This window comes from Nannospalax galili, unplaced genomic scaffold (genome assembly GCF_000622305.1).
Source record: "Nannospalax galili isolate Female #2095 unplaced genomic scaffold, S.galili_v1.0 scaffold735, whole genome shotgun sequence".
Taxonomy (NCBI): domain Eukaryota; kingdom Metazoa; phylum Chordata; class Mammalia; order Rodentia; family Spalacidae; genus Nannospalax; species Nannospalax galili.
The window spans coordinates 275,446-290,914 of NW_008337053.1; the positions used below are offsets into that span (position 1 = coordinate 275,446).

Sequence of the window (15,469 nt, forward strand, 5' to 3'; positions counted from 1 at the left end):
CCCCAATTCTATCCAAAGGAATACTGACAATGGATTGCTGTAGATGAGGAACAGCTGATCCTCCTGGAACAGGGACCTCTGGCTGACTAGATTTATCAGAAGGACAGATGGGGGCAATAGATGGGGGTCCTGACAACACAGTGGACATTGGCAGGGATGACAGAGTATGGAGGCTCTAGAGGGAGAAGAAGGCTGTTTATCTGACGAGTTTATATTCATACTCAGATGCCACGGAACTCAGAAAGTAAGTGACTGTGACCAGTAATAGTCATATATATAGAGATTAGAAATGCATGTGAAAACGTCTCAATGTCAGTTGCCTTAAAATGAATTTTTCTGTATGAAACTGTATTTTAACAACGAAGTGGAGATCTTTTCTAAACATTAAAACCTCATTTAATTTTATGTCTTGTAGAGTTTATAATCAGTAAAAGATTGTACAAGCGTAATAATTCCTCTGTAAACCTAAAAATGTACAGCCAATTTTGAAAGAGATGTACCCTAGCTCAGAAAAATGTTATTGAATAGGTTAATGCTGTTGTAATGAAATGCTTCTTCTAATTATAAAAAAAGTTAAAAAAATAAATCAATAAATGAAGAAAAAGAAAGAAAAGAAAATGAAAAAAGTGTTGGGGAGATATGGGAGGTGTTGGAAGGAAGGGAATGGACATGGATTTGATCAAAACACCTTATATGCATGTATGAAATTCTCAATAAAGTTTTTGTAAAAGTTAAAAAAAATATATGCCTACCTCCACGCACTCTGCCAGTACTAGCTGGTTCATTTCTAAAAGCTCTTCAATCATACTTCAACTCAGATCAAGGTTAAGCTGTCAGAGAATTCCATCACTGTCCACTATTCTTCCGGACTTTCAACCCACAGATTCTGTAGTACTATACTGGATTTGGAAAAGACTTTGTATTGTTTACGTTTCCCTAACTTGGGATGCCACAATCTCTCTTATCAAACCACAGTGACTCTTCCTATAGTGCCGTCATCTAGACAAACCATCTCCACTGTTCCTCAAGGACAGCTCTGCATAATTTCTACCTGTCAGACTGTGTAGTGCTTCAGATCTGGACCATATATGAGCCATGGCTAATTCTTACTGTCAGCATGGCCCTGTAAACCATACATAAGAGGATTTCATTATGTACTGGATTTAATTGAATTGTGACTATATTAAAGGAAACACTTCATTGTAAGCAATTGTTCAGCCTTGTTTTAAAATTCATTTAAGATTTGTATGAAAGGAGTTGGATGGCTTATCAGCATTTCTACTAATTAAGTGAGCATATTATTTAAGTAAGAACACCATTAAATTCTTTTTCCCCCACAGGAGCATTTCACACTGGGTCCTAAACTCCCTCCTACTTTCTACAGATTAATGGTTTTATCTATGAGCATCTTTATGTTCAGGATTGGCTACCAAGGGCTAATTTTGCTCAACTGATCTTTACTTTTTCTGTTTCAATCTAACCTGGAGATGATTTTTTTTTCTGTCTTCTGCACCTGTTCTTGTCTTCCCTCCTCCAGTCAAGAGCTCAACACAGGGAATCCATACGAATGCTACTGATGTCCAAATTGACATATGTGTTTAAGAAGCAATTCTTCTGGTACCCAAGCCATGTGTCTTAGTAGGGAGTCACGTGCTTCTAAAAAGTGATCTAGTGAATAGGGTACATTTTAGGGCATAGATAGCAGATCTCCAAAATCTATGACTTGTTCGATCATAGATACATAGATATGTATGCAGAACTGTCCTTAAAGAACAGTAGAGAGAGAAATTTTATTCCTTCTTTAATCAGTGCATACAATTGTCAGCAATAAACACACACTTTCTGGTAACATCCATGAGCTGCTCTGTAACTCATGATGAGAACCGCACATCACATGAAGAACAGGCTCAATAATCCTAAGTCAATGCTGCATTTCTCCACCCTCACTTTCATTGCTTCTCCTAAATTCCCTGATTGAAACATGCCTTTCAGGAATCAAATTAAATGGAGCTAGAAAGCTCAGCTTTTAGCTGGAACTAGAGGAGAAAATGGTACTTAATAAGCCATTCATTCTACCTGAGTGCCTCTTATAAGCAAGATTTTGTGAAATATTATGCAAGTATAAAAAGTGTGAGAAATATGTGATAAATGAGGCTCCTTAATGAAATGTACTAACTGGTGAAAAAGCAATCCATGGACACAAGTAGGCACAAAGCAGAACAGTGTAGGCTCTGTGCCATAGCAGGAGTGTGACCAGAAACTGCCGGGCCGCATGGGAGCTGTGGCTACCTTGGGATAGTCACGGATTAGGCCGAGTTTCAGCAGATCCTTAATGCACAAGCAAGGACTGTGAGAGAGGAAGGCCTGAACTGTGCAGACGTTATAGGACAAAAGAACTTTTGGATGGAGTTTAGGATGCTAACAATAACCATTTAATTAAAAATAAAGTTCCTATAATGTCAATGACTAAAAGATGAACTGGGTTTAGATTTAGGGACTCCATTTAAATGCTACGCCAAGTAATAAATTTTTCTTTGCAGGAAAAGGTGTGATCTGGACCATCAAACATTGTCTGTGGTCATCCTAAGGAAGTTTTTCTGGAAGTCTGTCTTTATATCTTTTGCAGGGATAACTTTTAAAGTGAATACCGGGTATAACTTGAAGTACACAGCAGCTGAGGTTCTCCCATAGGCCAGCTGGAAGGACACCACAATCATTCTGGTTGCAGAGTGATAAGGTTTTAGTGAAAAGGAAAGGAACATGATGGACAGATAAGAAACCATGAACGAAACCAAAAATCAGCAGGATTTGGCAAAGGGAAGAGGAAACCACTGAATGTTAGCGAGAAAGAAATCCACGTTCTAGGGGACTTGAGTTTTCGCTCCTGAGCTGGTGAAGCATCACATGAGAGTCCTTCACTGAGAATAGAGAAAATAAGAACTTCCTGAGGAGGCTGCTGTCCACCATAAGGAGGAAGCTGCATCCCCAGCACATCTGGAGATGTGCCTTTCCTCACACATCATCAGGGGAATTTTCTCAACATCACCTCTTTGATTTGCTGGAATCTTATTTATTTACCTGGATTTTCCTTGGTTCGGCATCATACACACACTGACATTGGCTTGGAAGGGTTGGGTTGAGATACGCTGTTGAGGGCTTGTTCTAGTTTGTTCTTCATTGCTGTGACAAAATACTCTGACCAATACCAACTTAGGGAGGAAAAGGTTTATTTGTCTTACATCTCCCAGGTCACAGTTCATCAGGGAGCCCAAGGTAGGAACTCAGGGCAGGAAGCTGGAGGCAGGAGCTGGAGCACAGGCCATGGAGGAATGCTGCTTACTGGCTTGCTCCCCTGGCCCCTGCTCAGCTTGCTCTCTTATCCAACACAGGCCCACCTGCCCAGGGGTGGCACCACCCACATCACTCAACAATCAAGAAAATACCCTACAGACATGGCCATAGGCCAGTCCAATGGAGTCAATTCCCCAACTGAGGCTCCCTCAACCCAGGTATGTCAAGTTGACACTAAAGCTATCCAGCACAGGGCTCTTACCCGTTGCTCTGATGGGACACATCTCAGGAGCGACAGCGACTCCTGGAGACCAGCACCGGCCGACATCACAGCAGCACTGCATTTTGGTTATGGATTGTGGCAGCTGGTTAGAGCAGTGCCCGTTTGTCAGAGCCGTGTAGCAGTATCCAGGGCGGACATCTGAGAAGACAAAGAAGCACGGTCATCATGATGAAGCTTGGGGCTGCGCTCCTCTGCCTCAGCACCTCCATGCCTCGCCCTGGGGCTACGGTAGGACTTATTCAAGAGTGTATGCACTGAAAGGCAAGTTGTGAGCACTTTACTGGCCCAAAACTCAAGTCAGAAATGTCTTGTCTTATACTTTTGCCCTGCATGCTGGTGCACTTGGCCAAAATCCCACATTGCATACCCACGGTGGGAAGGAATGATTAAAATCATATGTGCCATAGGAAAGGAGACTGAAAAGCACCAGTGCTCAGTTATTATTTATTAAGATGCATCTCTATACTAAAGAGAGCCTGGCTTGTTTCTCAAGGAGAGTCCTCTTTTCAAACCACTTAATCTGAGACATGTTAGGCAACAGTTTATGCACATGTATTTAAACACAACACTAATCTGTGGCATGGTCAGTATTTCTAAAGATCTTTCTGAAGTTGTGATTTCAGACATATGAAGTTGTATTTTAAAGGAATGACACTTTCCAGCCAGATCCAATTCTTATTAATCAGGTTCCCTCTTGTCTTGGGGCCCTAACGAATTTTTACAAGGCTCTGTTTATAAATTCAAAACATCAATGCCTGTAAATTCTGAGTCTAATAGAATGTAACAATTCTAGATGATTTTTTTTTCTTTTTGGCAAAAAAGCATCTTCTGAAAGCAACATGGTGAAACACATTTCTATAGGTCACTTCTATTGCGTTACATCATGTCTGATTGTCATAACAACAGCTGACACACTCTTGTACAACTCTGAGCTACCAAAAGGGGCTCCTGGCATGAGAGAAGCCCTTGAGACGCTTGGGTAAAAAGAGGAGAAAGGAGTCAAATTGTAAATACCTTTCTCTATCTACACATGTTGAAGGTGTATTTCTCTTCAAGTAAAATACATCTCTGAACAGTCTGTACACAATAAAGTTTTGAAAAGTGAATAGTATTTTAACTATGCTTCTGGTTTAAAGTAATATAAGCAATAATTCCTTCTGTAAAGTGAGGACATTTTTATAGTTAAAACCCCATCCCTATGTGCTACATCTAAATATTAAACATCAAGTTTTCTCACAGAGGGCCACACCTCTACTTATGCTTATTATTGTCTGAATTATTCTTAAGAACCAAAAGTCTTCAATATTGATGGCTTAATAAATTAATAAAATACATATGATAAACAAGTATAATTTTTTTTTGTCTTTTGGAGACAGGGTCTCCTTGTAGCCCCAGGTGTCCTGGAACTTACTATGTAGACCAGGCTGGCCTCGAACGCACAAAGATCCGCCTGCCTGTGCCTCCCAAGTGCTAGGATTACAAACAAGTATAATTTAGGAATGTTTATTATTTACTTTAAGCAAAGAAGAATAAATCAAACCTAGACAAACAATAGAAGAAAATTAAGGGTCAGCCTCATGGATACAAGATCTCTTCTGAACAGTACTTACAAACCACCAGCAAGTATAAAGCACTTCCTAGAAAATTTTGGTTCTGGTTCCTGTACCTCTGGGCAGATTAATAGTCTCAGCAAAGGAGAGAGCTAGTTTTATTCTAGCATGATCCAGAATAGATGGCTAAGGGGGTGGTGCAGAAAAATCTGCTCTAGGAAAGCCCATGGTGGGGTGCCTCCTTCAAGAACAGGGTAAAGAAATAGGAGTTCCTACATGCTAACTTGCAATGCCTTAAAGCTATTAATATTTTACTTACTCATTTAGTAAATATTTTGGAAACCAAAGGCTATTAGGAATGGGGAAAGATCCTCAAACCTGGCTTGTATCCCAGCTTCAAATGGAGTTGGTGGTCAAAGCGCAGTGTAAACACTTGACCAAATTATGAAATGTGTACATATAATTTTCAGATGGATGGGTTATCCTTCAGAGCAGAGCTGAGACCTACAGCTGCCAATGGTAAACTCTTAATGGGCTAATGACTATTATTTTGCAAATCAACTGTGATACCATGTTGTTACAGATCTGGTTGGCTAATTTGTTAAATCAATGAGTCAGAGACTCTTGATCAGCATGGTAAAACAGAGAATGTTGGGGCTGAAATCACAAGCTGCTTTTGGGTTACAGGCAGCCCTCGATTTACACATGGCACTTTCAGGAGCGATAATCATTCACTGGTTTCTTTTTCTTTTATGCCTTTTGTTTGTTTGGTTGTTGGTTTTTATTGTTGTTGTTCATTTTTATTGAAGGAGAAACTTGTCTAAAACGTGCATATTAATCAGATTTCAAGTTTTAAAGAAAACATAGAAGCTACTAAGAGAAGAAAGGAGAAGACTGGAAGTTAGAGACCGTTTGGAGGAGCAGACCCTCCTGGGGCTCTCTACTTCCTTCTGAGCAGTTCAGGGCAAAGGCAAGGTGGTTGTTCTGGGGCTCATTATGAATTGTGGTAAGAGATGGCCCTAAGTTACTGGCTGTAACCCCAGTTCCAAGGGCTAAGACACCCAATTCCATTGGACACAGATTTTCCATCAGGACAAAAACATACGCGGTCTCTGCTATTTAACAGGGCACTCAACTGCAAAATGCATTTCTCTAAGTGCACATATATCAACTGGGATATGGTCCCCTTAACCAACTTGCTCAGAGAGATGTTCATTATGAAAATTATTTATAAAACCATGACTGCCATGTGTAATTAAACTTACCAACACATCTGGTGCCATCAGGAGATGTGTAAAACCCAGGAGGACATTTGCAGAAATAACTGCTGACCGTGTTTGTACATTCGCCCCCATCGCAGATTCCTGGAATGGTGCTGCATTCATCAATATCTGAAACAGAAAGGCGAGTTTCATTATCCGTAACACACAGTATGAGGTGTCATCACAAGGATTCGGATGCAGCACTCAGAACTCATGTCCCTAGAAGCGGCCATCTCATAGACTAAACGCCTCCCAGAAAAGAGTCTGCTCATAGCACACGTTTCCAGAGCTTCACTAAATCAAGTGATGGAGAACAATAAAGTCATCCCGTTTAGAACGTAAGCTACCAGGAAGCAGCATGCCAGCATCCCAAAAGCCCTTTAGTTTGAAAGCGATTCCTTTCCGTTTTAGACGAAATTAAACTGCTCTACTAATTATTCTATATTCTGCATTACTTTCTTATTTCTCTTCAACCAGATTTTTTCCAGAGCAGATACTGAGATCCTTCAGAGAAGACCCTGTGGTCTGAACACTGACCAAGAGTTGGTGACGCTGGGTGGCCAGAAAGCAAGTACTGACTTCGTTCTCAGCGGCACATCGAAATTCTGTGATGATAGCTGTCTGCAGGTTTGGGGAAATGCAATTATTTGGTGTGTGGACTCCGGTTGACTCTGGGGGCTCCACTCAGATTTCCCTTCAGGGAAGGACTTACTGGCCCTGAAATTGGGGTGCTGTCCAAAGCCTGCCTTTGCTCCTTGGTCCTATTAGGGATTCTTGAGCTTCGTAAAGCTGCCTTGCCTGAGGTCACACCCTCCCCTGGTACCCCACATCTAATAGGAAATCATGGAAGATGGGCAAAATTCTGGTCATCCCAATTCATCAAGGGACACCTGTAAAGGTGACTTGATTCCACTCTGCAGTCAGTTGAGGCTGCCTCTGGGATACACTACAGCTCACCTCTGTCTGCACATTCTGGTCTCATCTTCCTTAGACATTGATCCTAATGACATCCCCTAATTAGCATCCGGAAAGCTACAGAAGTCAAAGGTGGGGGTCAGCCTCCAGGGCTCAAAGCCACTGGTCTCCTCCAAGGAAGGGATACATGTCCTCTCAAACAAATCTGGCCATTTCCTCAGAGGAGCTTTTTAAATGTCAAGGCAGTATCAACAGTGGCAAGCAGAAGTGGAGAGAAGAAATGGAGAGCTTCCCAAACGCTTTAAGACAAACAAGGAAGGCTGTCTTCACTGTGCGGGGAGAGGCAGGATTTTCCCAAGCCTCCTGAGAACACCCAGTGGCCCCAGCGGTGGCACTGCTGCCATCCAGGCAGGCTCAGGGCCTCTAAGTGAGAATAGTCCTCTCTAGTTCATGTGTTGCTCTCCATTAAACACAAAACACAGTTCTAAGTGGACCACAGTCAAGTATATTCTCACTCAAGTTGACCCTGTTAGTCAAAAAGTCATCAGTGATGCTGTTAACATGTGATTTAACTTTTTGAAAATCAAAAATCAGCATTCTTTGATGCCAGGCTAGAGGCTAAAGCAAACAGATTTCAGCAGTTACAGAGTCAACTCTGGGTATACAGCACTGCCTCTCAAGAGTCTGTGAGTGGTAAAGGTGCATCTTCTTGGGCAGAGCCACTCCATCTGGCAGGGAAACTGGCCTGGGCACAGTGCAAGGCTCTGGAGCCAGCATAGTATCCAAGGCACTCTACCATAGCTCTTCAATCTGGACCCTTCTGTTCTCCCCCAGCCCCACTACTAAGAAAATACAAGTGTATCAACAAACCTGCAAAACTCAAAACCTCAGTTAAAGGCAGAGGAAGATAGAACTGTAAGGCAAAGGCATCACAAGGTGTGTCTTTCTAAAGGGTCCATAAATGTTAATGCCACGTGAAACTCACTCCTACTGCATTATCTCCAAGGACTCATACAACTCCAGGCTTATCTCTGTTTAGTAGAATTTCAGGGATCCCAAGTCATAGAATCAGAGAATGGTACTTTTTAACATAGTTTCTGTAAGTCAGTCTGTGTCAAACGCCAATTGTGAAAATAAACCAGTTTGGGAGGCCTGGCGGGGAACAGCGGGGACTGGCCAGAGAGAGCAGTTTCTACACTCTCAACATGAATCCCTGTCTCCTGAAGGCAGGAAGGGAGAGGCAGGGCTGCTGGTGAGGGGCTAACCCTTATGGCTGCACTAGCCATGCCAGCTGCCGGCTGCCCTCCCACTGGTGTCTCTTTTCACCCTCTGCCTCAACTTTCTTCCCATCCCCAGGCAGCTCCTCTACCCTGGGGTCCTCTGGATAAAGAGACCTAATGGAGTCTGTCATCCTCAGACACTCAGCTGTCCAGAACTCAGTGCATGACTGTGGAATTGACAAGAGAAACCAACTACCCGATTCTGACTGTCTCAATTACTACCCAAGAGAGGAAAACGACAAACTAAAAAATTTGGCAGCTGTTTAAAAAGCAGTAGGTGACACTAAACACTGTAGAGTCTATGAAATTGACTTTGTTTTATAAAAACTCAATCATGTACAAAAGATGCCATTGCAAGGTAAACAAATAGCTGGTGCTGTTTAGCCATACCATGATGCCAGCCGTCAAAGCTTCTTACATACAAAGCATCAGTTATAGAGACCACAACTGGGAAGGAAGGAAGGAGTGTAGACGTGGAGTCTGGATTATGGAACTAGAAAGGACCTCCACACATCATCGTGTTCAGTCTTTTCATTTGAAAACTGAAGTAACTTGGAGTTGGTAACTGATGTAATTATGACCATAGTGGAACGGACACTTTGCCAGGATGAGGGCCAGGCTGGCCTTCCTCACAGGGCTCTTTAGGCCATACCACTGCTCCACTAACTGTACAAGGGTCTGGCTAAGCTGAGTAGGAGGAGGCAAGGGTTGCAGCAGAAAGCCACCTGTGGCAGTGGGTTAAGCAGCCCCAGGAATTGTCCTTGGTGCCCAGGATGGGAAGAGTCCCTAAAGCAAGCAGCCAGCACATACACATGACAGTATTTTAGACAGAGAAGTCCTGTGATTTTTGGAGTATATGGACTTAGGAGCCACATGGTAAAAACCTCCTTTGCATCCTGCAGAGCTCTTATGGGGATGCTAAAGCTGGGCTGGAGATAATCTAAATCCCCAAATTTAAAGGTTAATTAGGAGTCCAAGGGGCTTCTTCCAGAAATAAAACTTAATCCCTTAATTACACTTTTTATTTCTTCATCTCCTCCCACAGCAACTGATGCAAATATGGGCTTGGTTTCCACATAGGAAGGCTCCCTGTTCTTTCGTGCATGGCCACTGGAAAAGCGAGTAGAGTGGCTGTGAACTCCGCTTCCCCTTTCTCAAATCACAGCCATACATCTCAATCTCTTTCTTTTTAGATGCGTGTCCTCTCCGCAGTAGTGTGCCAAATCTGCTGCCCCCCGCCACTTGATCACAAAAGGGAGCCTGTGCCATTTCCCTAGTGAGCTGCCCAAGCTGAAACTGAAAGAGGCACTCCAGCTCCTGAGGATTCTGAGAGGACTTTCTGATAGCTTTGCTTCCAGGCAGGCTAACAATGCTCCAACCAGCCCCAGGACTAAGCACATGCAGTACTAACAGGAGAATACCCTATCTGATATCAACTTGCATAGAAAAATAAGAAAGGGGTCAATCACCATCTAACTTTAATGTAACATACGACAGAGGAAAAGTTAACTTCAGACAAAGTATTTTGTTTCTGTCTTGCTATAGACTCTGATACCTAGCGGGGAAAATATTCTTTGCATTGTTGTTGAAAGTATTAAGTAATCTCAGGTTGAATTTTTGAATCATTAGATACACCAGCAAATAGATTTGTTAGTATTAATAAAAGGATGTGAGTCCCATTATATCTGCATTTTCTGTATGGCCACACCCACAGACTGGCCCTGACTGTTAACTATCAAAGTGAAAAGTAAGAATCAGAAAGTCAATTTTCCCTCAGGCTAGAAGTAACTGATTCCAGAAGACAAAAATCCAGGCTGGACAGCTCATACGGTCTCCATTGCCCTAAATCTCGAAGCTGATTATATTGCTCATAGCTGAATATATTAAGCTGAGAAAGATTAAAAATGCTAGGCACAGTGCATTGTTGACATGGATTCTGCAAGCAATGAGCCTCAGTAAGTTGTCACAGAAGATACCCACAGGAATAACTGAATATCCATACCATAATATTTTGAAGACCTCCAGGGAGCAATAAATAGAGCAGAGGTAATAGCTTTCATCTAGGAGAGACATCAATCAGCACAATACGCTGTAATTCAGCACCACAGTCAACGAGAAGCTGCTGTGTGGCCCCTTCACTTACAGAGGCAAAAGGTGCAACTGAGTGAGGTCTTTGCCTGCCTTGGAACCAACACTTTGTACTTCAAACTTAGATCTACAGTTTCTAAAACACAGTTTCCCAGAGAGAACCAATTTTACTGTTCTTTGGAATTTAAAACGTTTTTAAGAAGCCTGATTTCAGAAAGAAACTACAAGATTTCCACAGCTACCTAAAATAACTGTGTGTAGCATATTCTTGAATACAACAATAACTACGAGCTATGTCAATTAATAACTTAAAACGAACTCTAACTCATGGAGGCAATTCTACCACAATTAGGTTATCCCATTCTGCCCAAGTAATATTAAATATCTGGCTACAGTTTATATGCGAAGCTATCTTTTGATATTCTGGGAAATAAGTCCACAAGGAGGTTAAGACTCCAAGGACAGAGGAATTACTTTGAGTGAATTATCTTTCATTGCTAGAGTCTAGGAATATAAATAACACAGCAACTGTTTTCAATAAAAATGCAGACATCTAAATAAAACCTCAGACCACACCTGGCAGAATGGGTTGAACATGAAGGTAAAGCTTTCTCCTCTGAACCTGACACAGCTTTGAGACGGCTGCTGCAGTGCTGGCTGATGGTACTGCCTGCACTATCCCAAACTCAGCAAAGAAAAGAGAGCTACGAATTTCCTGGATGCCTCCATCATGAGAAAGAAATTGTCGTCCTCTAGAAGCCAAACCCTTTCTGCAAATCACAGTAGTTCTAAGTATGATCATGTCCTCCATACATACTTTAGAATCTCATTCAGCAAGCTAAATGTAAATGTAAAACTCTACTTCAAGTTACTTCTGTCTGCTGAACATTAAAAAGGTTTTCATTTGCTAGACATATGCCAAGGCCCAGTAAAGAAAACCCTAAGCTCTTACTAGGAACATAAATTTGTATGTTTGCAGGTCACCCTTTCCCAAATTCGACATTTTAACCAGAAAAATATCAGTGGTACAATTTTAAACGTTATCTAATAGTCAAATTTAAATTCAAACCTCTAGAACTATACAAAACCATGTGTCTTGAACATTTTAAACCAAGTATCAGCCTAAAAAATATTTCATGTTTTAATATTTAATTTGATTCAGATGGACCTCTTATTTTTTGTCTTTCAAAGTGGAAAAAGCTGCAGGTTTTCTGGTTCGGTGGCACAAAAGCATATTATTCCTGTAGGAACATCACATTTACTTCCACCGGGCTGACATAGGCAGAGGACTCAGAAATTATTTTCAAACAAGCTTGTTGCTGTCGCCTAGTCTGTCCTCCTCCCCTCCCCTTCAGCTGCAAAGCATGAGGTTGCTCACCTTCACATTTTTGTGACACTTCATTAAATTTGTGTCCAGCGGGGCATTTGCACTCAAAAGATCCAACAGTATTAATGCAATTCCCTCCTTGACAGAGCCCAGGGATAGCCTGGCATTCATCCACATCTGTCAGATTTGGGAAGAGAGAAAGAGACATATAAAATTTGTTGCAGAAGAAAACATGATCATTTGTCCACAATTACATTACCACATTTATATCAACACATCCATCACATGATTAGAGAAACTATCATGATTACATTACATAAAATAACTGTTATTAAGGCATCTTGGGCAACACTGTTCTATAAGTAGTCCCACTGTCCCTCAAGTGAAGGATACTATTTCTACTAATTTGTGAGGTTTAGTACATACACAGCAAAGTAGAAGCATATAATGGTTAAAAGGATCATTATTCCACTTGTCAGTTTCATCTTCAGATTGCAGCAATAATCAGAAGTGTCTGAGAAATCCTTAAAAATGAAAATGTGATACATGTATACAATAAAACTAAATTTAGGTGTTATATTGAATGCACTGGTTAGTTTTTGCCAACTTGACACAAACTAGAATCATCTGGGAAGTGAGTACTTCAATTGAAAAATTTCCTCTATCACACAGGCCTGTGGCCCTGTCTGTGAGGCATTTCTTGATTATTACATGCTGTAGGAGGGCCTGCCCCTTTGTGCTGTACCATCCTTATGCTGGTAGGCCTGGGCTGTATGAGAAAGGGTGAGGACGGAGCAGCCAGTCAGTACGCAGCGCTCCTCTATGGTCTCTGCTTGGTTCCTCCATCCAGGTTCCTGCCTTGAGCTCCTGCTTTGGCTTTCCTCAACAGTGGTAGTGGTCAGTGTTACCACAGCAGCAGACAGCAAACCAGGTCTCTGCTCCAGGGTGATTTAGCAGCGAGCTCTGCCCTGGCCAGTGTGAGAGCACCATCTGGCTCCTGGTTCTCACCACCAACCAACCTGTTGTGAGCCTGCTGTCTTTCTAACTGTCTTAAACAAAAACTTCCATGCAGCAGAGACTCAATACTCTTTGTTCAATGCTCTTTCCAAGCACCTAAGGACTGACCTCTGGTCCTGTTTATAGGTCCAAGTCATCCTTCCCAACAGAAACCTCATCATCAATCCCACTCACTGGAATCCACTGTTAAGACTGAAAATGTAAGTGTACTCTCTCCAGCCTTCATTCAGATACCAGAAAACCCTGATTTGATCAAGAGCTCCGATGGAGTCTTCAGTTTCTTCCTCTACTTGGAATCCCTGTGACATCTGCAAGGGCCACGCACTGAATGAAGAGACAAAGCAGCTGCTGTTTGCAGGGTCTCATCCTGTGCTGTTGAGATGAGTTTCCCATCATCAAAGAAGAGAGGAGGGGCCCATTTATTTTGGTATAAAGGTGTCATTATTTTAAAGAAATACTCTGACCCGTAAGTGAATGACTATGTTAAAACAATTGGATTATGTTTATAGCCAATTTCATTTTTGTCTTTGACTTTTTCATTCTCTTCATATATTGAATATGTTTATTAAACTGTCATTTGAAATCACAGATAACTCTAGATAGTCTTGTTCATCATGATTTCTGGGGAACAGGAAATGTCTGTGAGGGCATTTCCCCACAGACCAGTGCTCCCAAACTGTGCCTGAATGCACACCTCTGTGAACCTAGTTGCCCACAGCCTTTGTACTTAGCTCAAGGGCTAAAAACACCATCAAGAAGTCCGTCCCCTGTCCCCTGTTCCCCCCACCCCCACCCCCACCCAAACACTGGGAGACTCTCCATCCTCAAGAAGAAATCCATTGTTCAAGTAACCACTGCAAGCTGTCATTCCTGGGTTTCTACAAAGTAACTAATAAAGCCTCTCCCAACCTCCATTTTGAATAGAGTCATGAAGGCATGGGAAGCCACTTTAGGAAAAATCCAGATTGTGTGAAAGGAATAGAAAGCTAATGTGTAGTCAGCCGTCCCACCCCGCTTCCTTCCCTTCCCTTCCCTTTCTTACTTCTGTTGGTGCCCAAACCTCAGACCATGAGCTCACTGACAGCTGAGCACCAAGGCTCTAACTTTCTAGTCACTGTCAACAATCTCCTGGGTATTAGCAACTCAGAACACAGTGATCAACAAATTGTTCAAAACTCGGAGAGACTTTCTAAGAATGAGAAATAAGACTTTAAAGAAAGCACTTAGTGTGACTTTTATAAAACTGTGCCATCAATTCTTCATAATTTTAGGATTTCAAGGTGATTTCTTGCCCCTTCTGACATTCAAGAGGAACATTCAAAGAGGGTGTATGGAAGCCAGGCAGAAGTTCAACTTAGTGGAGGCCCATAGAACTGTGTGAGCAAGCTCACGTTCTGTCTTACTACACATTACCTTCAGAATTAACAGAAAAAACAGTGACAAACTATTATCTATTTCCCTCAAAAAAGCATATTTTCTGAAAATATTGCAGTTGTCTAAAAACAGCACTGCAGATGTCTGAGGGAAGTAAAGATAGCCTGGGAGTCTTTCAGTCCCATCAGTTTAGAGTGGAGTGGCCTCTGTTCACGTCCCCCTGCTTCCTGCCAGACATCCAGACAACTAAAGAATTTGTACAGCTGGAAGAACCGGAGGAACAGCCAAGACCAGAGCCGGGGATTCTAGGGGAGGGCAGAAGAGTGTGCAGGCAACATCTGGGGATGTTTAAGACAGTGAAACCAATTCTAATTTATTTCTGACTTTTTTTTAAAGCATAATGTAGCACGTCAAACGTGGAGAGCAACTATTTCTTCAGGTCAGTTGAGCACAACCCAACTTTGTGCGCCTACATGGCACTGCCATCACGAACAGCATCACCACAAACTGAGTCCCCACCCTTGAGCCAGAGGCACGTAGAACCACTCCTTGGTCAGAGGGGCTGGAAAGCAGACCAGCGGGCCTTCTCGGATCTGGACAGCCCTGCTGTGGAGGCCCCGGCCGTGGCTGGCAAGCAGGGCATTGCGTCTTTTTCACCCGCTGGAGAATGGCTCTCCAGAGCAAACAGGGCACATCATTTATTCCCAGCCACATTACCTTGACACGCTCCGGTGCGGATGTTGGGAATGAAGCCACGGCGGCAGGGGTGAGGCTGGGCAGGACACATCTCACAGGGGTGGCCCCAGGCTCGGCCCACTGTGGCACAGCAGAGCGTTTTGGTGCAGACAATCCCACTGAGCTGTCCCTGGCACATCTGGTTGCTGACCACAGTAAAACACGGGCCTGTTCTGTAATCTGAAAATAAAGAACAAGACTCTCATGAAAAAGGAAAAGCAAGGACCAGCACCCAGACGAGCAGCTGTACCCCATCTTGCTCCGCTCCGAGCTGAGAGGTGGACTTCTGGCAGCTGGCTGGCCTGTCACTGTGTGAAGCCTCGGGGGGCTTTCTACCTCTAACCCAT

General features: G+C 42.7%; 1 protein-coding gene across 1 annotated transcript in view; it reads right to left on the reverse strand.

The window, feature by feature from the left end:
• Positions 1–15,469, reverse strand: part of Fbn1 (fibrillin 1) — a 223,254-nt gene that overhangs the window by 109,466 nt on the left and 98,319 nt on the right. The window contains exons 7-10 of the mRNA XM_008831779.3: positions 15,105–15,302; positions 12,048–12,173; positions 6,390–6,515; positions 3,554–3,712 (exon numbers count right to left, since the gene is read on the reverse strand). Coding sequence (XP_008830001.1) covers positions 3,554–3,712; positions 6,390–6,515; positions 12,048–12,173; positions 15,105–15,302 — 609 coding nt within the window. The remainder of the gene's footprint in view (positions 1–3,553; positions 3,713–6,389; positions 6,516–12,047; positions 12,174–15,104; positions 15,303–15,469) is intronic.